Here is a 27,754-nt window from a genome sequence, read left to right as displayed (position 1 = left end):
TGTACTTATGAAATAAAAGTACCATGAAATGATTACATTTATTTAATATTCATGTATTTATTGCCTCATTTATTTATTTCACGATGTATTTCAAATGCATATTTCATTTATTTATGTATTTATTCATTTATTTAATTTTGAATAAAACGGCATTCCATAAGTGCGAGCCCCAAATCCTCATTGAAAATGCATTGAAGGCTCAATTTTCGAAAAAAAAAGTTTTAACATGAGAGTCAACGGGAAAATGCTTGGGCAATTTTCCACGTCAATGAATTCGCTCCAAGAGAGGCGGGACTCGAGGCGGGCGCGCGCGACCATTTGAAACGTGACCTGAATCTGACGGATCTGATTGGACAATAACAGATAATATTTCTAGACACACTGAAAACTACTTTTGCTCTGATAGAATTTGTTTCTCCCAGTTTGTGGGGAGTTGCCCAAATCGCCCCTATACACCATCCGCCCCCGCTGTATGGTCACTAACAAGAGGTCTTGTAGAAGTATGGACGTCATGCCCACGGTCCGTGAATATACAGCGTTAGCACATAGCTAACTAGCTAGCTAAACACCCCAGGTGTAGAAGTCTCTACAGAAGCATCACGGCTTCCCTTTCACGCCGGTCCGTTGTCTGATTGTGAGGTCAGGCTGATCTGGGTCCAGCTGTTTTATCAAATCATAACAAGTTCTTCTCTTGTACCGAGTTTGGGTTGGGTCTTCTCGGAAGGACACTGCCGGTGGTCGCTCTTGTTGTGTTGTTAAACAGCGCGTCTGAGACTCGCCTTGATGAGATTGCAGTGTTGGGCGGCAAAGGGCAAGCCCAAATCTCAATGTATTTTCAGGCTAAAATTATAATGTCACTCATTAACTTTATTAGTGATTGGCTAACTGCTTCGTAGACCCGCCGCTTTGGGACACGGCCCAGCTGAGACAATTTGTAATTTATCCAAAAAAAAATTTTTTTTTGTCGCTCATGGTGGGGCCCATTGCCCTCTATGGACCAGCCGCCACTAAAGATTGGCCAACTAGAATTGAACGTGGAGGTGAATGAACGGTGTAGGAATTATGACATTTTACCATGCACTCCAAACACTGGTCAAACACAAGCTAAGACCCAGCTAACTAGCACCATCGGGCCTAGCAAGAAACAGGAGGGCTTGTTAATAGATCATTAATCTTCAAACAGTAGTCCTCCCTGGAACTATCTCAGTGCAAAGCGGAAGAGGAGCTCAAACACTCGGGATGTGGGAGGACGACTAACAGGCAGAACTGACATTTCAAATAACAGGCCTGCAACCACAAAACAGATTTGATTTACTTGTCCATCTGATGACCTAGATAATCGTCTATCTTCTCAAAGCAGGGTAAGAACTGAGACTAAACCAAAAGTAGAAGGCCCAAGGGAACATGACGACCTGACTCAGAATTAGGGAGATATTCAAAAGGACCGGGGGGGGGGGGGGGGGGTGTCGTCATATATATCACACACACAAACGCAAAGAAAAATGTAATTCATTTATTTCACAATTTGAATTCCTTAAGGGTTCTCCTCAGGAGGTTAGACTCTAATTTGTACACTAACAACACTACTCTACTTATGGTTGTATTTGAAGGTGCAATGCTTCACAGCCTGTAGCACAGCCCTTGAAGGAGCGTAGCAATGAGCAGCACCTGTGAAATTCAATTTGTAGGAAAGGGGGGCGTGTCATCGCCCGGCTGGCACCTGTAGCCATGACACCTCTTTGCTCAGAGAGGAGTGGCAGATGCAAGATGCTCCCTCCCTCTCCCTTTACTCACGTTAGTCTCATCTTGCTCCGTTCTAATTGCCGCGCTTGACTTCAAGGTATAACCTTTATTATTGTTCGGTCTGAAAGTGACGGATGGTGTAGCAATATTGTTGTCCGGGAGGAAATCGGGAGAAAGGTCGGTCCGGGAGATTTTCGAGAGGGGCTTTGAAATTCAGGAGTCTCCCGGAAAAATCGGGAGGGTTGGCATGTCTGATGACGTCACCGTGTTAAAGTTAACATGCTACCCAGGTGCGACGCGCACAAGACTGTGGTGAGGACACGCAACCAGGATGTGGATGAAAACAGGAGTTATATATATATATATATATATATATATATATATATATATATATATATATATATCTGAATTGTTTGATAAATATGTCCTTTTAATTGTTGCAATAAATGTTACAAATTTTACAGCAAATAATGTGTGTTTGATACATTTTCTTTGTATTGAATCATACTGGGATGTTTACTGAAACTTATTGGCTGACCCTACCAACAAAAAAAATCCACCAGCCGCCACAGTGCTGATATCATCTGTAGGAGGCAGAGGGAGTCGTCTGTGTTCAGGGCAGGCACCTTGCTGCTACTTGCAGATGCTAATTGCTGCTAATTAGCCTTCAGCCTACAACACACCTCCTGCTCAAATTGCTGATTAATATGACTCTAATAAAGTCCTGGGTACCACAGAGCAAGCATCGTGTCTTACACCATCATCCCTCACTTGTAGACATAACTACACAGATAAAGATCACAAAAAGTAATTAGAAAGTCAGCAAAGTTCAAATGGATGAATAGATATTAATACGGCTGGTTGGAAAAAAAATTTACTTGACAAGGCTATGATAAAGTTAGGGGTGCTAATACACTGCTTAGGACTAAAGTCACATGAGATAACGTAGGTGAGAAGTAAAATTCTTTTTCCTTATTCTGTCATAAATTACCTGGTGCCCCAATATACTTGAATTCACCCTAGCTTATTCTTGAAGTGCCCCAATATTTTACCTTGAGTAAAAGGAAATTTGCATCTAATAAACACATATTTCAATATTCTTTGCTTTGATTGGAGAGGCTGGAAAACAACATTTGAAGGATTTGAGAATGTTCATTCATGAACTCATGCGTTGGCGCTTCTTTGGATCTATATGATCTGTGCAATAAAAAACACACTCACACACACACACACACACAGTAACTGTCCATCATAGAGAGATATGGAGGCTTTTTGTAGGTATAATCCGAGAAACAGAGAAGTCAAGGATGAGACTTGCTCATTGGCTGCAGATTCACAGGAACCATGGAGAGTCCCTCCTGTGATGATCACGTCACCCCACCTCATCTACAAGGGCGCAGCTGGTAGAACATTCACACCAACTTTGATTTAAGTCCGCCAGCAGGTTCATCACCTCGAGGCCGACCCGTCCATCAACAGGTAGGTCAGTGGCCAGGTGACGGCTCTGTCTCGGTACTGTTGTGAACAGCTGCGGAGCGCAGAGCTGAGCGCTGCTCCATCCCTCTTTGTCAGGATGGAGTTCCGACATGGGGCCGGTGTGGAGGAGCCGTGTCCGGTGTGTGGAGATAAAGTCTCTGGTTACCACTACGGTCTGCTCACCTGTGAGAGCTGCAAGGTGCACTTACTTCTGCTCCACTGGTGTTATTTCAAATGGCGATATGAACCGAGCAACCTTCCTGAGGTGGATTCATCTCTCTTCTGCCACACTCGCAGGGTTTTTTCAAAAGAACCGTCCAGAACAACAAGAAGTACACGTGCGCGCACAGCCAGAGCTGCCGAATCGATGTGAGTCAGAGGAAGCGCTGTCCGTGCTGCAGGTTCCAGAAGTGTCTTCATGTCGGCATGCGGCTGGAAGGTAAGGAGGGCATCACTTGTGTCCAAACACACGGCCAGGAACCACGAATACACCAACATATCTTATACTACAATATTTGAAATGATTAAAATGAATAATCAAATCCGACGTTAGTTGAATGTGCGGTCACTTCGATACCAATCGAATGTAACAACAATAATAATGGTGATAATAGTTATAATCGAAAAAAATTGTTATAATCGAAAAAATATAACATAATCTTAACATGAAATATATTTTTCCCAAACAGTAACGGGCCTATCTTCCACACTCTTAGGCTGTGGGTTTATTATTACAGTCTCAAACTGTGCGTTTTGCTCCAATGATATGTTAATAGATTTGATTTAATTAATCATGGCGACACACCACGGCGGACAATAACTTGGTTCACCTGCAGTGTCTTCAAAATGTATTGGATTTAACTAAACTAGTAAATTAAAAGTCAGTCAGTGATTATAACTTGTTATTCCTAAAAAAATTGAGAAGTTTTAGTTTTGTGATTTACAAAGATGTATCAAAAATGTTTATTCGTTCTCTGACTACATTTAAATAAAACAGTCCAAAAACGATCGATGATGGAGCCAAGAAAATAGTTACAAATGTTTGAGTAACATATTTGTAACATATTTTAAATTTATAAAGGACTAAAAATAAATAACATGGCAAATATTTGTGTTAACGCTATATTCATGTTTAGTATATGGTATCGTGCCCCTCTATTGTTTATCAGGAAATACACATAAATATTGCATTTCATTATTATAGACATATAAGACGTACATATAGACGTACCTTGCTCTCCAGCAGCAATAGTCTCATCCTTTATTAATATCATTTAAAAAACGAGAAAGAATTTTCGATTTATTTATTCATATAATAGTTTTTGAAATATGTTTCTAATTCACAACATTACTGCGCAGTAATTATTTAATTCAACATTTAGAAAATCATTGCTATTTATTCCCATCCTTCTCCAACTACATGTTGTTATCTCCTTTATATTACTTCTCCTCACTGATTTAGTCTTCATTACCTGTATTTAAGTATCACAAGTATTGTCTTAGACTGTCAATTTGGGGTTCTATTTTAAAGTGTGACCTTGTTAATAGGACCCAATAAGGTAAGTAAGGTAAGTTGGACATCCCTCTTCCCACATGGACATTATCCGGAGGAGCTGACCAGACGTTAATCAGACTTTACCCTGCCTGCTCCCTCGTATAAAGTTAGTGTAAAGGAGAATGAGCCCATGTAAGAACTGGGGTACTGTTAATCATGCTAATATATGTCTTAGGAAATGCAAAAGAAGGACAGAAAGAGAAGCAATAAGGGAGAAGACAATGCCACACACATTTAAGAAATCAAGTCCTTGTTGCCTAGTTGTCATACGTATGCATCACCTGACCATTGTTTTGTTACGGTGGGTGTATCTTATATTCAAATCATGACAATCATGACAAAAACAACTGGGGCAAAATCAAGAATGTGTGGATGTGATTCCTTTTAACATCCAAGTTTAACCGAGTATCCTCGCTCTCAGTCTCCTCTCTCCTCGTCTTCATTCAAGTTGCATCGTTCATGATGGTGGAAGAGGAGAGAGGATGCATAAGTCAGAGCAAGGCAGGAATTCACAGCGAGTGTGTGAGCGTGTGAATCACCGTTCTATCATAGTGCATGATACCTGAAGAATACAAACATATCTTAAGGTGAAGACACTTTGCTTCACGTTGTAACATGTAGAAATGTGGGTTTTCATTTTCATAGTTTTTCAATCTCCTGTTGTGTCCTGCATGTGGGAAAGGGCAACTCTGGGAAATGGGCTAATTATACCATTCACTTGCTGAGAAGTGTACATCCTAGGTTTTTTTTCCAGTTGTTCCTCAAGATGAGGAGTATGAAAGATGTATTGTGAATGTTGTTTTACCATCATGAATGAGCAATCTGACGGGTTATGTGCCCATTAGGACAGCTTATAAACAACTGCTCGTAACAAATCTCATCCCATCAGCTGTTCGGGCAGATCGGATACGAGGTGGCAGGAACAAGTTTGGCCCCATGTACAAGCATGATCGCGCCCTCAAGCAGCAGAGAAAGGCCAGTGGATTCAGAATAGCCAGCAGTCCACCACTGGGCTCCTCAACCCAGCAAAGAGACTTGACCTTTACTCGTGGCCCTCATCCAGTTCCCATCCTTCCCTGCAACCCAGCACCCATTGCACAGAGCCATGGTATCAGCTACCAGCTTCCAACACTGAGTTCACTCCTGCCATCCCACTCACCCGGAGTCCAGCAGTACCAGTATACCGCCTCCTCAAACTGGACCATCAAGTCAGAGCAGGGCAACAACTCGGCCGCGGGATTCGACTCAGATGAGCTATGCTCAAGACACCTCCCTCTGCGCGGCCTGAGGATGCCGCAGCTAGTGACGGAGTTTGTGCGCTCTGATCCAGATGAGCTGCAGCTTCAGAAAAAGATCACCGCTCGCCTCCTGCAGGAGCGGACGGACTGTGAGAAACACGGAAACCCCAGCAACTTTGGCCTGATGTGTCTCATGGCCGACCAGACGCTGTTCTCCATCGTTGAGTGGGCTCGCACTTCCATCTTCTTCAAACAACTTAAGGTGAGATCTTCTGACGGCTCTTGTTTGTTGCTACGATGACTATCTTTATAGCATTGTAGCTGCACAAAAGGCATCTCCGAGACAGATTGATTTCCCAATGACATCACAAATAAAAGAAATAATAGTCCAATTAAATTGGGAAAGGTGCAGAAATGGTATACTTTCACATTTTCTGTTGAGCTATTGCAGACACGTGACTTTGATGCATATGTTCTCATGCAGGGAGAACATACCATAGAAGCATCAGCCCCTGTCCTTCTGAACTAAGTCAATGGGTTGAGTGTTAAAGCGGCCATGGAGAGTTTTGTTCTATTTAAATTCAATGCTTACTGGCAAAAAATATTATAAATGATTTCAACCCACTTGATAAATCAATAAACTTGATTGACGAATGGCTCAATAACTCAAGCATGGCCGGAGCAAGTGTTTGAAAAATAAAAAGGCATCGTGACGGGAACATTACAAACGGGCCTGGGAAGTGTACAAGAGGGCAAGAGGGCTCTACAGCAGGCGTTCAAAATGAAAATCACTGGTACCAATCTACTGTGCGTCAGTGATATCTGTGAAAAGAGGATCCTGCAAAGTGCTCAAATGATGTGAAAAGATAAAAACCAGCCAAGACACAACCATGTTGCTGTCTTGAGAGAGATACAGAAGTATCAGTTGCCGTCCCACCAGAGCTGCTTCTAAACTCAGGCCGTATGACTCCTTGTGTTTTTCTTGTCTCAAAATGGAACTAAAACCTCATTGTAGAATGACTATAAAGACCCTTGCCTTGTGTGAGATATGGATCTTCTCTCTGTGATGTCACCCGTAGGTTTCTGTAAAGCTCTAAGTTTGTGCTTATTTATCTGCCTCCGTTCCTGTGAATTGGACCGAGGCAGATCTGAGGAGTGAAAAAGAAAGAAAGAAAGAAAAAGATAACGTGCATAATCTATGGTCCGAATAATATAAGATCTTCTTTCTGCTTCAAGGTGAATGACCAGATGAAGTTGCTCCACAGCTGCTGGAGTGACCTGTTGCTTCTGGATGTCATCTCCAGACAGGTCCTGTATGGCAAAGAAGGCAGCCTGCTACTGGTCACTGGGCAGGAGGTAAAGGTTCTCGTACAGGCTCTGGTCATCTCACGCCTTGACTGTTGTAACGTCCTAGCAGGTCCACCCGTCCAAAGCTCTGCAGCTCATCCACAATGCAGCAGCTCGAAGGGTCTTCAACCTGAATTCCCCCACACTACCCCACTACTGCGCTTCCTTCACTGGTTACCAGTGGCTGCCCGCATTCGTTAAAAAACGAACTGAACCGGTCCAGTCTACATCCAGAACATGGTCAACATTAGTGCATGGATGGGTGTGAATGGGTGAATGATGACATGTAGTGTTAAAGCGCGTGCAGAGGTCAGAAGACTAGAGAAGCGCTGCACATGTTACATGGCGACCACTAGCAGCTGTAATTATAACTGGAGCAAACCCAGAAGTCACATGACCAACAGTAACAAACACAGGGCTTTCCGCCAGGGCTTTTTTTCTTGGAAGGAAGTTATCTTTTGTTTCTCAGAAAAACATATAATTTCCATTTGTATCCATTCATTATTTTGAAGATCCTGTTTCATTCCACTTTCTCATTAAAACTTTTTTTTAAGACACCAAATCTTACTTTTCTTACAGATCTCATCTGTATGAACCTTAAATTTACACTAATCTTGTTTAGACTGGCCTACCCTAGAATCATTTCCAAATCAGATGTAACAGTTGGTGAAAATGCAGAGGACCATTTAACGCCATTTAACACTTTCCACTGTGTGTGTGGGGGGTGCAACGGTTTGCTGTTTGGCAACCTCTGCTGGCCTCAGGGTTCCCCACTAACAACTCAAAGTTAGATGGGGAATTCTGGACAGTTACAGTTATTTGATGGACTACTAAACAGATGGAGGGATTATTTAAACTATAACTGCATGAAAATCTGTCAAGATAATCTGTGTTTAACTGAACGTTGGCAGGAGGGGACACACGTTCGCCACTAACGTAATCATTCCTGAGCTTTGGAGTCCTGAGTGACAAAACAAAGCCTCACACATAGTGCCCAGTTCCTGATGTCAGTACCTGTGCTCTTTGGCTCAGATGGATCTGTCCGACGTGGCCTCCAACGCTGGTGTGGCCGGACTAATCCAGAGAGGACAGGAGCTGGTTGAGAAGCTTCACATCATAAAAGTGGACCGCCAAGAGTTTGCCTGCATTAAGTTCATCATCCTCTTCAACCCAGGTTAGTGGCAATTAATGCTTTTGGTAAAGTTTCTTATTGCCTAAAAAAGTCATGGAGTTCCACACAGATTTGGTGAATTATTTACTTATTTCAGTTGAGGTACCTGTCCAGTCAGAAGTAAAAAACGTGTCTGTAAAACTACAGCATACATGGAATATAAACGCGTTTGCAAGTAATGTATTATATTGTGCAACCGGGAAAGCTATGTGGTATACTTAGTAATAAGCAATAAATGCCACCAGGGAGGAATTGGAGGATGGGAAGGCTTGTTAAGTAAGGTTGTTACACCTATTTAACACTACGTGGGAAAGCCTGTTAAGGGCAATTGTTATTGGTAAGGTTACTGACATGTGATGCCAGGTGGTTGGGACTCAACCAATGAGGGAGACAACATGCTATTTGTTTCAACAAAGAAACAAAAAACAAGATAGGAAAAAGGCAGTCCAGAGAACTCAAACTTAATGTGGTTACTAAATGTCCAGGTGTGGTAATTCTCCATTCCTCTCTCTCCATGATGTTTGACTCTCGCTTTCCCCTCCCGCCCCACTGAGCAGATGTGAAGCAGCTGGAGGACCATCAGTTCATAGAGACCGTGCAGGAGCAGGCGGAAGGAGCCCTGCTGGAGTACACGCTGTGCACCTCCTCCCACCTCCTCGGACGCTTCGCTCACCTGCTGCTCTGTCTGTCCGAGCTACGCTCCCTCAGCTCCCTCGCTGAAGAATACCTGTACTGCAAACACCTGGGGGGTGAGGTGCCGTGCAACAATCTGCTCATTGAGTTGCTCCATGCAAAGCTGGGCATGAGCACTCAGGGGCTTTGTGAGTGTCCGCAGCACGGAGGCATTAAGCTGTGTTAGATGTTGAATACCATGGGAATATCCCTGATGTTGTTCTCTGCTTTGAAACGGAATTTCCCCATTAATAGGAATAATTAAATAATATTGTAAATTAGACTTTTATCCCGTGAAACCACTTGTAAGCTTAAAGGAAGATAATCTGACAACATCACTGTTTTTACAGTAATATTTTGCTCCTATAAGTGTCCTTCAGCTACAACCCACAGGTTATTTGCATATTATTATCATGCTGTTCTCAATAAAAACATGTTCAAATGTTGATTTGTGTAAACATTTCATGTGTTTATTGCTTGTGGTGAGGAACACTCTTTGGTACTGTTCTTTGCAGTAGTCACATGTGGGTCGATGCACATTTATCAGATCTGGGCACAAAAAGCTGGTACTATTTAATGAGAAAAGCTTTGATACACCTGGGGTTTTATTGGTCAATTGCCAATACCCAGCCCCCGTTAGGCCCCCATTAGCCAGGTGTATCGTTTTGCTGTGTTCGTGATTAGGGAAGACAATATACATTAAATGATAAGGGACATATTTTTACTATCGCAACATTTTGCATCAGGACATGAAGAGAAATGGCAAACTTAATGGGCGACATTTTAAGTGTCTGACATCTATTTACACAAACCTTTCTATATGGTGTCTTTGACACTGAAAAGTGTCAATGTGAATTTTAATGTCCTCTTAATAATTAGCAAAGGTTTATATCTTGGAATATAGATACAGAGAAGTGGGTAAAAAAACATCATGGGTGAGCCTGAAGATATTTAACTCAGTTAAGAAAAATGAAAGCTAACTACAGAGTCTATCTGAATGTTTAAGACAAGGGGAGAGAGCAGATAGAAAATGTGGAACTGGAACTAGGTTGGCATTGTGACACCCCGCTGTTGTTTGTTTTGAGGTTCAAAGCACCTTTCTGGCATATATGAATTGAGCGTTGAACGCTGCATGGTGGATGGAAAGGGATTTCCATACAACTGTGTAATTTCCTGGAACTGTGAGTGATAGTGATTTACTTCTCTTTCCAAATAAAGTATAATTACTCACATTAACCAGTCATTGCTCATTACTGATCGATTATAATTTAGTTAATGGCTCAAGTTGTGATTCAATTCATTTTGTGCTCATATACAACAGTTTTTATCACAAGTTACTAAAACATTTAATTCTCCAAAATAAACTTTTGTTTTCAGGTGAAACTTAATTACTATTAATAATAATTATGTTAATTTCACAGCAAACATTTATTAAGCAGTGCCTTGTGGTTCTGCTTTTTCAACCCACCATGATGCTTACAGTGGATGATATTATTGACATATTATAAATAAATGTTTTTTTCCTTATAAGAGCACAATTCCATTGCATTACATTTTCCCCTAAAACTTTCCCTTGACATGTGTTTTCTTATTGAATAGAATTCCGTGATAGACTTCCATTATAAATGAAGGACTGTAGGTTTAAGGAATGCTCGGTTATTGAATTTGACTGCAGGGATGAGGGGGTCAGTATCTGCAGCATGATCACAAACCTTTGATGACATATTAGTCATCACAACACATATCACCTCCCTACATATACAGAACGTACTGCAATATATGAAGTCAATTATTTATTCCATGATAGTGTACTGGAACAGGAACATGAGGGAAGTTTATGAAGGGAAACCAAACACACTTTGTAAAGTCGGGGCACATTAAACCTTTGTTATTGGTCACTGAGATCCAACCGATTACACCTTCAAACACCTGTTTTGGCCACTCGGCCTTAATAAAAGGCTTAATCAACATAATGCACTCATCTTGTTGTGGAGGCACACTATCTGATCTCGTCCTCCTCACAGGATCCCATTTCCTAGTCGACCTTGACATCCAGCTGGCATCAAGTTGGCATCCGTCCTGTTCAAGGACAAAACATAAGTAGCATAATTTAAAATACACGGTGTTACCGGCCAAGAACAGACCTTCTGTTGGCAGTAAGTACAATCTGATTTACCAGCAGAGACAACAAATGAATTAGACAAAAAGGAAAGTGAACATAGTGATGATTAGTTATGAAACTGGGCGTTTTAACGCGTTATTGTCGTGATAACACATTATTTTTTTGATGCTGTAAACTCCTTAATCTTGCATTAATGCAGTTTTTTCTAGTATTAGTATTTTGAAAACCTGTTTACTGGCTTTGGACACTCATATTGACAAATTCATTCAATTTATTTAAAATCTTTACAATGAGAATTACTATTGTCTCTTATTCAGAGAAGGTGTCATTGTTGCAATATTTTAATCAGAATTTCAATAATGGATTTATTTTCATGAATGTCCATGTTTTTAGTAATAGAAAATCTACCTTTGCCTCAAAGGACCATTCAGAGCAACAAAGAGGCAGACAAGAGGCGTAAATCTAAAAGAAAGAAAAGACATACATGTAGAGCATGGGAAATTAATACAATTAGTAATCGATGTTCAGTCCCGATGATGTGACGTCAGTGAACGTCATCACTTCCACAGCGAGCCAGCAATGCGACACAGGCCGACCGAAGAAGACCAGCCGAAGAAGAAGAAGCCCTCACGGCCACTTCCTCTACTTCCGGGAAACACAAGCCTCATTTTACCAAGATGGCGACATTGGCAGTGCGGCAGTCACCGGTCGGAGGTTTCAGTTTCGAAAACTGCAAAAGGTAAGCGCCTTTCAGCGGATGAAAATGAGAGCAGAATAACCAGCTCACTGCGTTTGATGAGTTGCTATCGCTTAATTGAGACGTGGTGTAGAAGTGAGCCGGTCTGACCCGGGCTTCGTCGTGATGCTAGCTTAGCTTAGCTCATGTTAACTTGACAGCCACACAATGACTCAGGCGTTTCCCACACTAGCTTTAAAATGAATGTTCGCATGCGACGCTAACATGAACTTACGTTTGTTGCCCTGTGTTGAGTGTATATAACCTCAATCTTTGAAGAAATAAAAGTATATCTCTAGAACATTTATTCTCTATATTCAGACCGCATACAACGCACACCGGCTGCGGCACCGGTAAATAGCGGCAACTCGTGCTAAACTTGCTGAATAATAAGCGAGCTGTCTATCCCTTGTGTCCATGTGTGCCATTCCGTGCTGTGCAAAGGGAAGAATGTATTGCTGAGCATCGTAATGTGCACCACCGAAACCACCTGTTGAAATGCCTTTAAAATCTCTAAAGACGCTTTATTGGATTGTCTCTACTGTTGCGTTTCATCAATATTTTGAAAATTGTTTCCGGTTGCCGCCTTTCACGGTAATTCATTTTCAGAAATGCAGTTTTGGAAGGCGAAGCAAACAAAGTGGGCTGCAGTCTGCCTGCTGCTCGGAAAACAGGAACTACCATCTGTGGTGTTGTCTTCAAGGTGAGTGACACCTTGTGTCTAACTCGCCTGGTCTAAAGTCTCAGTCTGACTGTCACATTAGAGATGGTCAGCTCAGAGGTGAGTTAACCATGAATTCAGACAGACCTCGATGCCCCGAGAGGCGCTGAGGAGGAGGAGGAGGTGAATTACTCCTGCATCTTAAATTGCTGAAAGAATGTATGTTTTATTAGGCCTATTGATATGGAAACGGAAAGGCTGGCTTGTTACCTCCCAGTACACCCATCCCATCATAGTTATGATCGGCTAATGGCAAAACTGAAGTATTATCTGAGGGACAATTCATCAGCGAGCTTGGGTCATGTTAGAATTGCTTCTCCGCCGTGTGGTCTGACGTCTACAAGCCGGTACAACCTAAACACTTGAGGGGATTTTAAGATAAGTGTCTTCCAAATAGCATTGTTTACAATGAAGTTGTGGATAACATTGAGTCTTTCTGCATCAGAAATCTATCAAATACTCTTATCTGCCATGCGAGGGGGACTCCAGCTGATGTGCTGTTCTCCCGGTCAGACAAATGAGTTGCTAGATATATTAATCCGAGGTGATATTTGACTCGTCTTGGGCAAACGGCATCCTTGAGTTCTATAACTGTTCAAATATTCAGGGAAAAAAAATATTATTTTGGAAAAAAATGATCAAACCATGTTCTAACGCACACTTGTATAGGCCTGAATGTGTTGGGTGAGGTCGGAAAGGGACTGAATTCTGAGCAATGAGAGAAACAAGGAACTACAAAGTGTCAGCTGATGGGCTGAAGGTCAGAATGACAGAAAGTAATCCAACTGAAAAGCACTGACGCAATGATTTGTGTGCCCCTGTGTAGGATGGCGTCATCCTCGGAGCAGACACCAGAGCCACCGAGGGCATGATAGTGGCAGACAAGAACTGCTCCAAGATCCACTACATCTCCCCCAACATTTAGTAAGTGATTGGACCTCTGACTGAGGTTGGCCTTTGAGTTTGCTCAGAACTTTTGGTGACACAGCAGTTTTCCAAAGGATGAGGATGAAGAGCTGATGTGTTTTATATGTCTCTGGGCTGCATGCTTTGAATGGTCTAGTACTAAACATAACTTGTTAAATGATTTGTTGTCTCTGAAATAATTTTGATAAATGATGTGATAATCATTTCATCACCACTTTATAGATGACCATAATGCGAGTAAAGTCTTTGAAAGAGCTTCTAATGGACTTTTGCTCTTTATTATGACATCATGTTGCTTAACTTTTTGCTGACATTCTTCTGTAAACACACACATGCAATCACAACAGGCAACATCGAGGTCGGCAAAAAGGCTGGAGGTCATTTACAGATAAGATAATGTTCAGATAAGACGATATGCTAATTGTTGTGACCGGCCTGCACACTGTGGCTTTGTGTAGTCTTCATCCTTGTGAAGAGTGTTGTCTTACTGACTGTTTGCCGTTGTGTTGTTGTCCAGCTGTTGTGGGGCAGGAACAGCTGCAGACACCGAGATGACCACTCAGATCATCTCCTCCAACCTGGAGCTGCACGCCCTCTCCACAGGCCGGGTGCCCCGTGTGGCCACCGCCAACCGCATGCTGAAGCAGATGCTCTTCAGGTACACGCCTCAACAGGACAGAAGGGTTGGGTGGTATGGTCAAAAACTCCCATCACGGTACCTGCTATGATTCTGGCGGGTTCACGGTAGATCACGGTATTTCCTTTGTTGAGTAAACACATTAATTCATCGATGCCTTAAAGAAACGCTAGCAACCTGAACAGCTGTTCACTGCTAGTTGCTCACACTGACTGGCAATTTAGCTCTTTAGCGTGTTAGCAGGTTAGCTGTTGTGGCTGCTAGTGATGCCACCAGAGGCAATACTAGCGGCTCAATCAACATCGTAATAAATCGTTTTCTGAAGTATCTTACATGGTATTTTTCATAAGCAAAAAGCCTCCAAACAAAGGGGTGTTGGTCCATCTCTTGTTGTCCCTCCTGCATCGCTCTTCTCAGTGTTTTACTTTTTGTGATAGCGAGCGAGCTGTACCCAACATGCACTTTGGCGGGGTCATTTTTGTTAAATTGTTAGTGTTACAAATTGTTTGTCACAAACTGTTGTGTTGTGGTGTTTTACAGTGTTAGAGCGTTTGTTGTAGGTTATCAATGGTTATAACCATGACACAATCTTAATACACATAAGACAAGGAGCTCTGAGTGCTGGCCCTCAGTGATGAGGTGTAAAAATAAATTCTGCTCCCTTCCAAATAAAAATATCAGTTGTCGCAGCTATGACGGAATGTGAATAACTCGTACTGTAAGGAAGTCGGATGCTAGTTGAACCGGTATCTCACAGCTGGTTTCCTATTGTGAAATGACTGCAAAGCTTGTTTTGTTGTTTCAGGGAAATCAAAACCATCCAACATTGGTGCAAAAATGTGTATTTCCATTTCTTTTTCAAAAATCCATCTTGCTAGATGTTTTCTGCTAGCTGTGAATCTGTGATTTGCATTTGTGAGTGAGCTGGTTTGTGTGTTTGTTCAGGTATCAGGGCTACATCGGCGCTGCTCTGGTCCTGGGTGGAGTGGACTGTAACGGTCCCCATCTTTACAGCATCTATCCTCACGGCTCCACTGACAAGCTGCCGTACGTCACCATGGGTCAGTCTCCGTCCCCACCTTGAACACTCCTGTTTCCAATAGATCTCCAACTTCTTTATACCGTTATGAAATAATGGAAATAGGCCTGAATGTTAAGTTGATGATTCGTTATGGGAAGAGTAAAGCGTCCAGCAGCGTTAACGTTCTTCAAGATGGGAACAGAAACAACATAATCCTGCAGAGTAGGATACCTTTTTTTATTATTACCACCCACCTTGGAGACAAAGCCTCACCCTGTTTCTCTGGCCCTGTGTATAATAGTTGGCAGTCTGATCTCGTACACAATCTGACTTCCATTAAGCCGTCGTGGTTTGCAGGGTTCTGTGTCCCACCTAAACGCTGGTTTTTTTTTTCTTCTAAAGGCTCTGGGTCCCTGGCCGCCATGGCGGTGTTTGAGGACCGCTACAAGCCTGACATGGAGGTGCGTACAGGAGAGCACGGACCCACAATCCTCTCACAGCAAGTTGGATACTTGTGGCAACGTGCTGCTTTTCATTTCCTCTGTTTCTTCAAAGGAGGAGGACGCCAAGCGTCTGGTGCGAGACGCCATCGCCGCAGGCATCTTTAACGACCTGGGCTCTGGCAGCAACATTGACCTGTGCGTCATCACCAAGGGCAAGCTGGACTACATCCGGCCCCACGATGAGGCCAACAAGAAGGGGGTCAGGTGAGACCTCAAACCCCTCCATCCTGGTTGTGTTTGTCCACACTATTTCCTTTTTGGTTCCTAGCTTGGTACTTTGTGGGGTTTATATGTTGCTATATTTCACGCTTTGTATTGACAGGAATCTGTTGATACCACATCATCACGTGTGATATAGGGAGATTTTCTGAAGTCGGAGTATAAAGTTGAATTTGGGATACGGTTTTATATAAATCTGTTTCTACAACAGATTAAATTGACAACAGCATGACATTTTGTACTAAAAATGCCTCATTATATATCCACAATGCGGCATGCATGCACGACTCTTATATATTTTCTTAACATGGTGGCAGCCAAGCAGTTGCTAGCCAGTTGGCCCCCTCACGTGCACTACAAGGAACAAGCAGCATGAGCTTGAAGGCGATTGGCCGGGAGTACAGACAGTGTTTGAGACAAGCTTATTCATGTTATTCTGATCCGTCTGACGTGCTCATCTGCTGTCTGAGGTGTTGCAACATTACAGCTCTATCATTTATTTTATTGTAGAACTGGCGACTACAAGTACAAGAGAGGAACCACTGGTGTGTTGACGAAGTCCGTGACCACGCTGAACCTGGAGGTGGTGGAGGAAACTGTACTCACCATGGACACCTCCTAAGATACTGACCCCACCTTCCTTCATGCACCCCTCACAATTCCTAACACAAATCGCATGTTTTTCCATGATTTCCAATAAAAGTGTTTGAGTTGATTTGTGTTGTTGACCACCAATTTTTCAAAAAGGTTTTAATAGAAGCTCTTTTGAAAAGACGCGTGCTGTCCGAATCCTGTTTCCAATCGCACATTTATCTAAAATAATAGTTTGAAGTTGTGCCATTGTGCAGTCCCTGTGGTCTATTGTTTTAGTTATTAGGCGTTGGCGCCACCTTTTAAAGCCAACTCTTGAATCCACTGTCAGGTCCTCAAACACGTTGGTGATTAGTGCATTTTCTAATGTGGACAAACTTCACTCAACTCCTCCATCACATTTCAGGAAGCACAGCCTGCTTGTGCGTATTTAGGCACCTGATTATTGTGGATTTGTTTATAAATTCAAATTAATTTTACCCCCAAAAGTGTCATCAAACAATCTGTCTGGACCTGTGCTGTCCAAAAAGTGTAATTCTTTAATGTTGAAATCCTGATTGATATATTCATTAAGAGTTTTCTATCGATATGGTGATAGTTATCTGTGGTATCTCCACATATAACTTTTGTTTTTGTCACCTTTATAACTTAACTCACTCAGCTTTGTCAGAAATAGTCGTGGTGCAGCTGTGTGTTCCTCCAGCAGGGGGCGCCCTGCACACTGGACGGATTGTGAGGATATTTAGTGCGTGCGAGTACAAATGCACAGTAAAAGGTCTCAAGTTTATGAAAGCACAGCTGATGCAATATGAAGATTTAAAACACATGATGTAACCTGGAAACTCGTATTTATTACATTATCATCGTGAACAAGTAGTCGTTTCAGAAGGAATGAATAAATGACTTGGTATAAGTTAGATGTTAGGAATGCATTGCTGCCACACATTGGGTATCAGTGAACCCATTTGCATATTCTACACATATATTTTTTTTAACAATAAGTTGCAGCATTAAAAAGGCTTTCACTTAAATTAAAATCCAAGATTTGATCTGAATTCAATGTACTAATATTACTGTGCTTCCAATGTTTGAAGGAAGCCTTATGGTGCCTCTCACATTAAAGAAAGATCCCAGTCTTCCACAGTGAGCCATACAGCTTATTCACAAACAGCTCTGGTGTCATATTATATTGGGAATGAAAGAAGTGGATCCACGTATTTCTCGTTCTATGCCATCTAAGTGACGTTCACAGCATCTCTTTGACCGGTTCACAGTAACAATGGTCTGGATCTATAAAAACTTGTTAAGATTTGTAAAACACATCTTATAAGAGCTACTCGGCTAATTCCCCAGTAGGGGAAGATGTATAAATGTTCCCATGACAACATGGTCATTCACTCAAATAAAATGTGCTTGATACGTTCCTTCTTTCCTTCTGCCCGTACTAAAAATAATATGCACACGAATTAAGGCGACATCAAGATCATCACAGATTAAAAATGCAGCAAACGTTGTCCGTTTATGGGTCAACAGGTCTCAGGGTACACAGAATGTTACTTTAAGGACTTGGTGCTGCACTTTTATAGTAGACATAATAAAAAGGGACGTCTCATAATGCAACACAATAGTTTTCCAAGTTACAATCTCCCAATTTCCCAACTCCGGCTTTGTGTTATAAACATGACAAAGTTCCTGCTGTAACAATCAGTGGTATTACTTACTGTACTACTACTGGATAACGGAGACTAAGCGCGCAGGCGTCCAAAGAGACGGACCAGTGTCCATTGTCCATGGGCCAATGAAAACCAAGGCATGTGGTTGAAAGCTTTAGAATAGTAGCAGTCCTACAATCACAGAGCGTTGTTTTGGCAGCTAAGCCAACCTTAACCAATAGTCAGCCAGCTGTGAGGGCCACCAAAATATCTAGCTGTGTCTCTTGTTAACCTCTAGCTGGCAGTCTGTTACCCTTCTCCACACCGCGTAGTACCGTAGTACTCGGTCTATTTAGACCCGTCAATTATACATTAGCTTTCATGTTTTGTTTTTGCTTCCAATAAAAGTGGATCAATTTTTGAACCCTACAGCACTTTACTCGGCTTTACCCGACGCGCAGGGTGTGCACCTGGAATGCAACCAACGTGGGGAACAGAGCTGAGAGACATCTGTGAGCACGGCTCTCCGTCCTCAGCTAAAGACACTCGGCCCCATGAAGCAAGTGCTGCACCACTGCTGAGTCCCCGTCCTCAGAGGGCGCTGGCGCTCAGGTGCTGGAGGTCCACACGTGCATCTGTTTTGCGATCTGCAGCACAAAGACGATGTCGGGCCGCTGGTCCGGCTCCGGGTTGATGCACATGCTGACCAGCTCCCGCAGCTGTGGAAAGAAGGCTTTATTAGCCACTCAAAGCCACTCCTCTTTGACTCTTAAACTAAAGTTACCGCCTCAAGGTTGCAGGTTAAATCCATGTCCATCCAAGATATATCACTTCATTTAGAGATTTGTGGGAAGGTGTCATAATGACTGCATTCATTGCGGGGAAATGCACTGTAATTGTTTTTTGTATTCTTTTAGTGGATTCTCATTGACATATAAACACAAGCAAGTCCAAGTGGATGTTTGAGCTAGACGCAATTTACATACACAAGAATGAGGGTGGATTCCTTCACTCCTAATTGTGCTAAGCTAGCTGTCCCTGCTCTCAGTCCTTCCACTAAGCCAGGCATTATGTGGAAACATGGGATAGACACAGATAAACATACATGACGCACACAATAAAATAAACAGAATCTACACAGATTGAATATGGTATGAACAAAGTATGAATAAGTGCCCATATTTCAAGGAATAGCAATTAAAGATAAAAAAGAGGTATTAGACACAAATGACTGGATTGATCCTCACTGATGCAGCCGTGTTATCTCTTGACAACATTGACTATAGCAGTAAAGTGAAAGATGGTAGTAATATATGTGTGTGTGCGGCTCTACCTTCTCAGAGCAATGGTCAGATGGGAGGGGGGGGTAATCACACTGCTCTATCTTCTGGCAGAGGGAGAGGAGGTTCATCTTGTCCCCGTAAAACGGACTCTGCAGCGCTGCCATCTGGGAATGGAAGAAGAAAGGCTGGTTGAGGAGGAAGATAGAGGTAGTGGTATGTGCGTGTGTGTGTGTGTGTGCAGGAGCAATGTTGGGGTTAAGTGTCCTGCCAAAGGACACATTAACACGCGGGTTAGCAGGACCTGGGCTCTGATTCAGAGGATTGAGTGTGGGTGAGTGGATTTAACTAGGTAATGTCTACAATACATGTATAAAATATCGATATTTTTTTAACCCTGAAGATTCAAAATGCTAGCTTTAAAAGGTGAATAATAGAACCATTCATATGAATTAAACACATTCCCTCTTTTTACATCCATTCCTACGACTTCACCTTCGTCTTATAAATTCAGTGCAGTGTCAGCTTCTCAGCATCTAGCACCGCATTTTCATTCGTAGAACGTCAGTACTGACCCACCAGATGTTGACTGCAGTAATCTGTGTGTAAAAGGAGTTTAGGTTGGTATTTTGGGCTGCTTGCTCGCTGGCCTTTGGACCATTAAAATAACTTCAGCATGTGATCCTGAGAAAGGATGCTGAATACGTCTGAAGGTCTGCTCCTTCAAAGTTCAAAGTAAAGAAACTAGATGAGACATTTTATGAACAAATGTGCTTTAATGGAGAGTGAAGTGAAGAAGTAAATACTTAAGGAGCTGTAAAAAGGGAAACAATTTTTAAAAATAAACTAATAGCGATCGGGGGTAGAGGAGAGGGAGGTATGAAAAGTGTCTGCGATCTCATGTGGAGGATGTGGTGATGCAGCCAGAGAATAAATGACACTCATTCAGTCTCTGTGGGCCAGTCAAAACATCCTCACATGCACAGAGAGTGTCCAGAACACAGAGGACTGGCAGGCCATTGTCCCTGGGGAAAGGCTGACTCAACAATGCATTCCTATGAAATACATGGAGATGTGGCAAAGAAAGAGGTCCATTATCTGGATGGAAAGAGGCTGGGACAGCAGCTCGCTGAGCTACTAGCCTGCAAACGAGAGCTAGCTAGACACTGGTCAAAGCCAATGAAACGATGAACGCGTTCCTCTCCTCTATCCCAAAGCATAGGGAGCATCCAGGCACCCTCTTGTCCTGTTTCCACAGACACGGACACTCTGAGACCATACAGGACTGTCGCATGGCATCATGGGCAGATGTGCATCAAACTGCGAGGATACGCAACTATCAAACCCCAGCCAGTACGCTTTATGAGGATTTAACAAGGAGCCGACTGATACCACTCTGAGGCAGTAGTTCTAACAGAACAGGTCTTTTGCTGTTTGCAAGGCAAGGAAGTTATCGTACCTCATACAGAAGACATCCCAGGGACCAGATGTCGGACTTAAAGTTGTATCCGTTCTCATGGATCCTCTCCGGTGACATGTAGTAAGGTGTCCCCACTGGGACAGACAAGGGTCACAAACAAAAGTGATACCATCACAATCTAGCACATGAAATCAATGCATGTCATAGTATTCAGAGGATTTGATACAACATTTGTCTTAAAATATACAACTGAGCAGTATCTTACTGTTATTTGCATGACAAAAATATGGATGTAGAGTCCATGTGTTGTGAATATGCATGTGGGACATGTTGCATAGGCTTTACCTAAGGAGTGTGCTGCCGTGGTTTTAGAGCTGAAGAAGCGTCCCAATCCCAGGTCACCCAGCTTTACCTCCCCCGTGGCTGTTATGAACACGTTGGCTGGCTTGATATCTGACACACACACAGCTTATCAGAACGTTTTAAGCTGAGAAAGAATACCTATGTTGAAAGTACTATGGTGCATATTGACTGTTAAGTAAGAACTGAAGTAGGAAGGAGTCAGCATAACAAAATAAAAGCTGAAAGCAGAACAGAGCTAAGAGAATGGTTTGGTTGGAGCAGAGGGATGGATGACATTACCAACCAATATAAAGATGATCAAATGTGTGAACCATTGAGTGGCTGATTACCGCGGTGCATTACTCTGCGTGAATGCATGTGCTCCACAGCACTGCACAGCTGCACAAAGTACTTCCATATAGTCCTCTCCGGGATGAGGCGGCGCTTCTTCTTGAAATACTAAACAGATGCAAGGCATGATTATTAAACCATAAAACAATCTGTGGGGCCAGAATGTATTGCTTTTTCTCTTGTCTTTTGACAAATGAACAGATTAAAGCAGCCAAAAGCTTAGTAGCATCGGCCAGTTCCTAACATGATGGGGCCACTGACTTTCAATAGATTATTTTATCTTTATCTTTCAGGGTATTTTTGTGGATTTGGAGCTACTGGTGGTTAAATGTAGGGATAATGTAGTATTGCAGTGGCAGTGTGCAGCCATGCTCTGCAAGCTAGTTCTGTGAGCTTGATGCAGTACCAGCGGGTGGGCGGGGCTTAGCCAACCTTTTCCCAGGTAACACAGAGATCTCATTTTCAGCCACCAGTATTCATCCAAAGTAAAGCTATGCAGATTCTGGTGCTTTCTGACCTGTATCATCTGGGACAGATCTCCTGCATCTGCCAGCTCCAGAATGATGTTGAGCTCATTGTCTTCAATGAAAGAGTCGAGGTATTTGATCACATTGGGGTGATTCAGTTGCTGCAGTGGACAAACGGAAAGAAGCAAAGTTCTGTGTCAATGACCCACTGAACACAACGGTGATGTTCCATCATCTTTACCTTTAGTAGATCGATCTCTTTGATGCAGTCCTGCCGGGCCTTAGCATCCATCATGTCAAAGATCTGCAGTGACAAAGACACTAGCTAACATGAAGTTATAAGTTATGGTAATAGCGGATGGATGGACCTTTGCAAGCCCAGACTCAGATGAACAGGTAAACGCCGAAATCCATTCTCATACTCCATATTGACCATCAGGGAAACACTAAAATGCCACAATTTAAGATATAAAACAATGGAAATTGGAGATGTAAAACAAAAATAATGAAGTTGAACCTTGATTACTTGTGAGACCGACTTATTTGCCACAAAACTTGCCATGAGAGCAGTTAATGTTAGCCGGACCCACCATGTGACACTTAAGGTGGAGACGTTACATATTTTATGGAAAGGGACTCATCATGTTAGGATTTTTTATGGATTTCCTACGACTTCGTTGAAGTTGGTGTTTTTGTTTTGTTCTCAGATTATTTGGGACTGAACAGGATCTACTGTAGTCTGAATAAGATGCCCAGTACTAGTCCATTTAAGAAATAAATATTATCATCTTTCCTACTTCTGTAGATACATCTGCATCAGTGTTGAAGTTGATTACGAAACAGTTTACGCACACTCAGCTCATGTTCTACACCACGGTATTAAAGTCCAACCAAGTCCAGGTAGAGAGAATTTCTCTACACCTTTGAATACAGAGGCATGCCATCGAGGCGCAGTATATGGCCCTGGTAGCAGCAGCACTTGTCAATCACAGTAAGCCCGCCCTACAGCATGGCCTGCATTCACTGAATGAACATCATTCTTCGTGAGACTTGAGATTAAGACCATAAAGAGCATAAACTCATCTTTATTGAGGGAATTAAGGCTTGATTTATATATGATTTTAGAATTGGGAATAAGGTTCTGCTGCGAGTGCTGTACCTGGACTTTCTTCAGTGCAACCAGCTGTCCATCCAGCAGGTACGTGGCTTTGTAGACCTCACTGAACTGGCCCCTTCCAATCTTCTTCTCAATCCGGAAGTTACCCAGAGTGCAGAAGAACTTACAGCTCGGAACGTTTTTCTGTACATGGAAAAAACATCAAAAGATTCAACAATGTGGTGCATTAAAGTGCATCAGGAAGCTTGAAGCTTGATGTTCAATTTCAACCACTGACTGGACAGAAAACAAGTGAATCAATAAACGTAATGGGGAATACATTGCGTTGTCCCAACGTCCAAATCCTATACAGACAAACCAATGTATAGAGCCGTTACATTCACGTTTGGTGGTTTTAGTGAAAATGGCGTGTCCACTCCCTTGTCTCAATACAAAGGCTGAAAAAAGGGGAACAAAGACGGCGTGGCTCTGATGCTGAACCAGCACCTGCTCACTGATGAGCACGCTCATTGTGGATGTGGTTAAACTGGGTGTTGTGTACCCTCTCTTTGCTGGGCAGTGACTCCCTGGAGTCTCTGCTGATTTTCTGGCAACATATGGGTGAATGCAACCAGTAAAACATCTATATATCGATATTGTTTAAGTAAGAATTAAATGGAAAATAACTCTCAGCAAGAAAGAGAATAATCACATTTCCAATAATTGTCAAACTATTCCTTTTGATGTTGATCAGTGTACACAAAACAAGACGCGGTAGAAACAAACGCAGAAAATATGATCCACAGACACCACACGTTTTAGAACAACATTTAGCTTCTCTCAGTCCCTTAATGCGTTGGTTTAATGCCCTACCTGATCCTCCTGACCGGGTATTTCGTTGAGATTGTTGTGATTGTCTAAGGTGTGCTGGTTGTTGTTCTGTGCCTCCATGGCAGCATCACAGCCAACTACTCCTGCAACAGAGAAGATTTGTCAACTATTCAGCTCCTCCAGAGCAACATAGTATTTAGCATGAAAGGTGAAGTGATTGGAGGCGGCAGAGAGATCAGGCATGGTGACCTGCTGGCTGCCAAGCGAGCTCCACTGAATGACAGCAGGAAACGGCAGTAATACCACATCTCGGTGTCACCTTCTAAACTTTCAGAAGTGTGTGTGTGTGTCAGATTAGACAGACTGACTGCAGTGCTAGTCATTATTCCTTTAAATAGGGAAGTAGAGCAGAAGGTCTTTGAGGACAGTGATGCCATAACACAATTTAAAATCCACTTTGAAAAGGGACAAATTATAGCAATAAATGAAATTGGTCTGAAGGTTTCTACGGAGTTAAACAGGATTGTACACTAGGTGATCTACACCAGTGGTTCAACCTTTTCTTACTAACTTTTTTTGACTGAGCATTGCAAAGCATTATTGGTTGACAGAAAGCGCTGTGGAATCAGTGTCTGGTTTCTCAAACTGTTAACACTGAAACAACACTTTGGTGGGGTTGCACCTCGTGAACGTGTTTTCTACACTTCAACCACAACTCCTTTGTTTGAGCTTTCATGACAGCAGTGATTGACAGGTGATGACAGAGGGTGTGTGCCAGGCTGGGTCAATGCATCCTGTGTTCTTGTTTTCCATACCACAAGGCACCATTGACTTGATTGCCAAATAGGTCGAAAATAGGTGTGTGCGAGGGTGTGTAGGACACAAGGGGGATACTTCCAAATCCTTACCATGAATCTGGCTTGTTCCAAAGTATGAATGACTATACTCAGAAAGTCAGAAAAAACCAAGACAAACTGCCTTATGACATTGTATCACAACTTCTATTTTTAATAAAAACACTTTATTTCAACTGAAGCAATCCTGAAGTTCTTCGCTCACGCCTGAAGGTTTTTGGGCACAACAACATGGAATAGTAAAACATATTTAAATGAAAGAGTATGTTAAGTATTACACTGACATTGGATTATTTCAAGAGTAAAGTTATGCGAGGATATCAAATTGACCTGATCAGCCCTATTGGCATTGATACAAGCTTGATATCGGCCTGATGCCCAACATCAGTATCGAGGCTTCCCTTCAACAGAGGTCTGGGATGCTCACGTCTTTCTACTGCCACACATGATTCCTTTTCAAACCACATCACTTCAGTCAGTGGGAATTTACAAATTTCTTACATAAAAATAAGACTTAGAATCTTAGATATCTTAGAATGGCTGAATAAGAGCCACAAGCTGCATGCATAAAGGTATTATAAAAATGAGCTTGTTGATCATAAATTGACAAAGTTCCTTTTTCTCTGGCCCAGAATACTTCCACGTTAGTCACCTCTGACTTTTGACTTCCTTTTGGATGCTTTCACATCAGTTTTATCTTTCAACAAAACCGTTGCTTTACTTTATAAATACAATTTACTGCCATCAGGGACGCTGTGAAAGGTTTATTGGATTTATTTTCCTTTCGATTGTGGAATAGAAGTAATTCATAGAACATCCTCCATAAACACGAAATTATGAAAATGTTAGATCCTCTGAATCATAACGTTGACTTCAAGTATTTTTAGCGTTATCTTTTAAAAACATGTGTCATGGGTCATGTGTCCCGTGTCTACGACGTTTTGGTTTTTGTACAAAACAGACTATTCATAAACAGTATATTCTGCTACAAATGTTCAGCACACACGTTTTTGCTTAAAGTTGCACGTTTTGATAAGAAGCAAGCATTCAACCAGATACCTGGACCTGGAATAAACTGCAGTCGAATGAGAGTTAATGAAGTGATATTTTGACATTTTTTCTATGTTGTTAAACGTGGCCCCCATTTATTTCAATCCATAGACCTTTCTCAGTTGTAGGTTTCTTCGTTCCTACAATAGCCACAAGGACGGAGAACGGTAGAGCTGCATGTCAGTGTGTGTAGTGAAGACATGGCCTCCCTCGGACTAGAGACAAGGCAGCTCTCACACTCCCCGGGACACCGGTCCACTCGCACAGCTGACCCTTGTGTAATTATAGAATGTTTAAAGAACCGCTGCTGTTACTACAGCATTCCACGTAACGTCCTTGTACACACACACACACAATAGACACAGACATGAGGCTCTGCCACCACCCTGCATGTTAGATGCACCATGTTCACAGGCCTGGACGCTCTCCGAAGTTTGAGAGTCTGTGAGACATTGTTGCAATACCCAGCCAACGTAGTCCCAAAATGTTGTCTTACACTGAATATTATCATTGTATACCATATCATATAATTTGTTAATGCCGATTACACGAAAAGAAGCTGTTTTGCAATGGTTTCCTGTTATGAAACAATACATATCTCAAGACCGTACAGCACTATCATTACTTGATCATTTACTTGATTCTAACCGAGTTAGAATGACAGGCAGTTGAGCTTCAAGCCGACTTAACGTTAAAAGGCAGTAGCCACATGTCAACGCGTGAAATGAAACTGATCTCAGTCTCAACAGCCTAAAATGCTGGTTTCAATGCAGCCGTTTCCGTCCAGGGGGGCGGATATATATATATATATATATATGGCAACCATATGATATGTTTGCCGCTATTCCAGACTTTACGTTAGTAACGTTAAACAGAACGTAACGTTAAAAAAGACTGTAACGTCAAAACAGTATATTTAACGTAAGTGTGTTTAAAGTGAAATTCTGTTTAACGTTAGTCTGTTTAACGTCATAACGTGTTGCACAGAATGTAACGTTAATCAGAATGTCACGCTAAACAGACTGTAATGTTAAAAAATAACAAATTAACGTTTACCGAGCCAAAAGTGTGAGAAGATGCCCGTTAACAAGAAGATGTGTTTTAATGTTACAGTATGTTTAACGTTATTACGTTACCGTCTGTTTACCGTTATAACGTTACATTTTCTTTAACGTCGTAACGTTGCAGTCGCTTTAATACGTTATAGCGTTAAACGTGTACCGTTTTAAACAGAACGTAACGTTGCCGCTCGCTCGGTGGAGTCGGCTCGTGCAGTGCACACACTCAGCAAACGGGTCAACGGGTAGCTCGTGCACGAAAGAAGCTAACGTGAAGTTAGCTAAGCTAACTATTTTTAAAAGTGTCTAGGAACGATTGGGCGAGGCTGTTTTGAAACGAGTCTTACCTAGAGAGGAGTCAGTCATGTTCTGCAAACTTGAAACAGTTTGTACAAGTTACATTGGTCCGCGTTATGGTGGCACTCCCCTGCTTGAGAGATACCCCTCCTCCGGGTCTCTCATGGGAACAACCCATGTTAGTGAATACAGTGACTTGCTCGGATACATTTCAGTCATTCCACGTATTGTTATATTTATTCAGTCATTCCACGTACATATATAGCCCATATGTTTGGGAAAACCTGTCATATGACATTATATGCTACTATATAACATTATATATATATATATGTCATTGTGTGGATTATGGGCATCATTTTAATGAAAATAAATGA

At 42.2% G+C, this 27,754-nt stretch overlaps 3 protein-coding genes across 4 annotated transcripts; 2 read left to right on the top strand and 1 right to left on the bottom strand.

The window, feature by feature from the left end:
• Nucleotides 1–3,164: 3,164 nt before the first annotated feature.
• LOC119227079 (steroidogenic factor 1-like) lies at nucleotides 3,165–9,650 on the top strand. Its single transcript, XM_037485548.2, has 7 exons — nucleotides 3,165–3,222; nucleotides 3,316–3,418; nucleotides 3,517–3,658; nucleotides 5,664–6,274; nucleotides 7,249–7,368; nucleotides 8,392–8,533; nucleotides 9,088–9,650. Exons 2-7 carry the CDS (start codon nucleotides 3,317–3,319, stop codon nucleotides 9,387–9,389), a joined length of 1,419 nt encoding a protein of 472 aa, XP_037341445.2. The 5' UTR covers nucleotides 3,165–3,222; nucleotide 3,316; the 3' UTR covers nucleotides 9,390–9,650.
• A 2,258-nt stretch (nucleotides 9,651–11,908) lies between these two features.
• psmb7 (proteasome 20S subunit beta 7) lies at nucleotides 11,909–16,803 on the top strand. Its single transcript, XM_037485164.2, has 8 exons — nucleotides 11,909–12,063; nucleotides 12,670–12,763; nucleotides 13,608–13,705; nucleotides 14,226–14,366; nucleotides 15,291–15,406; nucleotides 15,769–15,827; nucleotides 15,922–16,073; nucleotides 16,599–16,803. The coding sequence occupies exons 1-8, from the start codon at nucleotides 12,002–12,004 to the stop codon at nucleotides 16,708–16,710; spliced, it is 834 nt and encodes a 277-aa protein (XP_037341061.1). The 5' UTR covers nucleotides 11,909–12,001; the 3' UTR covers nucleotides 16,711–16,803.
• A 707-nt stretch (nucleotides 16,804–17,510) lies between these two features.
• Nucleotides 17,511–27,556, bottom strand: LOC119226839 (serine/threonine-protein kinase Nek7). 2 transcript variants are annotated; one of them, XM_037485162.2, is made up of 10 exons: nucleotides 27,428–27,556; nucleotides 24,161–24,261; nucleotides 23,351–23,491; nucleotides 22,433–22,516; nucleotides 22,242–22,352; nucleotides 21,724–21,832; nucleotides 21,377–21,484; nucleotides 21,071–21,165; nucleotides 19,665–19,778; nucleotides 17,511–19,050 (listed from the first exon to the last, which is right to left on the bottom strand). In XM_037485162.2, the coding sequence occupies exons 1-10, from the start codon at nucleotides 27,444–27,446 to the stop codon at nucleotides 18,940–18,942; spliced, it is 993 nt and encodes a 330-aa protein (XP_037341059.1). In that variant the 5' UTR covers nucleotides 27,447–27,556; the 3' UTR covers nucleotides 17,511–18,939. The 2 variants fall into 2 exon arrangements, with proteins under 2 accessions (XP_037341059.1, XP_037341060.1); XM_037485163.2 differs by having other exon boundaries at nucleotides 22,433–22,495.
• Between the last annotated feature and the right edge of the window lie 198 nt (nucleotides 27,557–27,754).

The sequence above is a fragment of the Pungitius pungitius genome, chromosome 18 (genome assembly GCF_949316345.1).
Source record: "Pungitius pungitius chromosome 18, fPunPun2.1, whole genome shotgun sequence".
Lineage (NCBI taxonomy): Eukaryota > Metazoa > Chordata > Actinopteri > Perciformes > Gasterosteidae > Pungitius > Pungitius pungitius.
The sequence above is the reverse complement of the archived record's forward strand: the minus strand, read 5'-3'. Positions and strand labels throughout refer to the sequence as shown.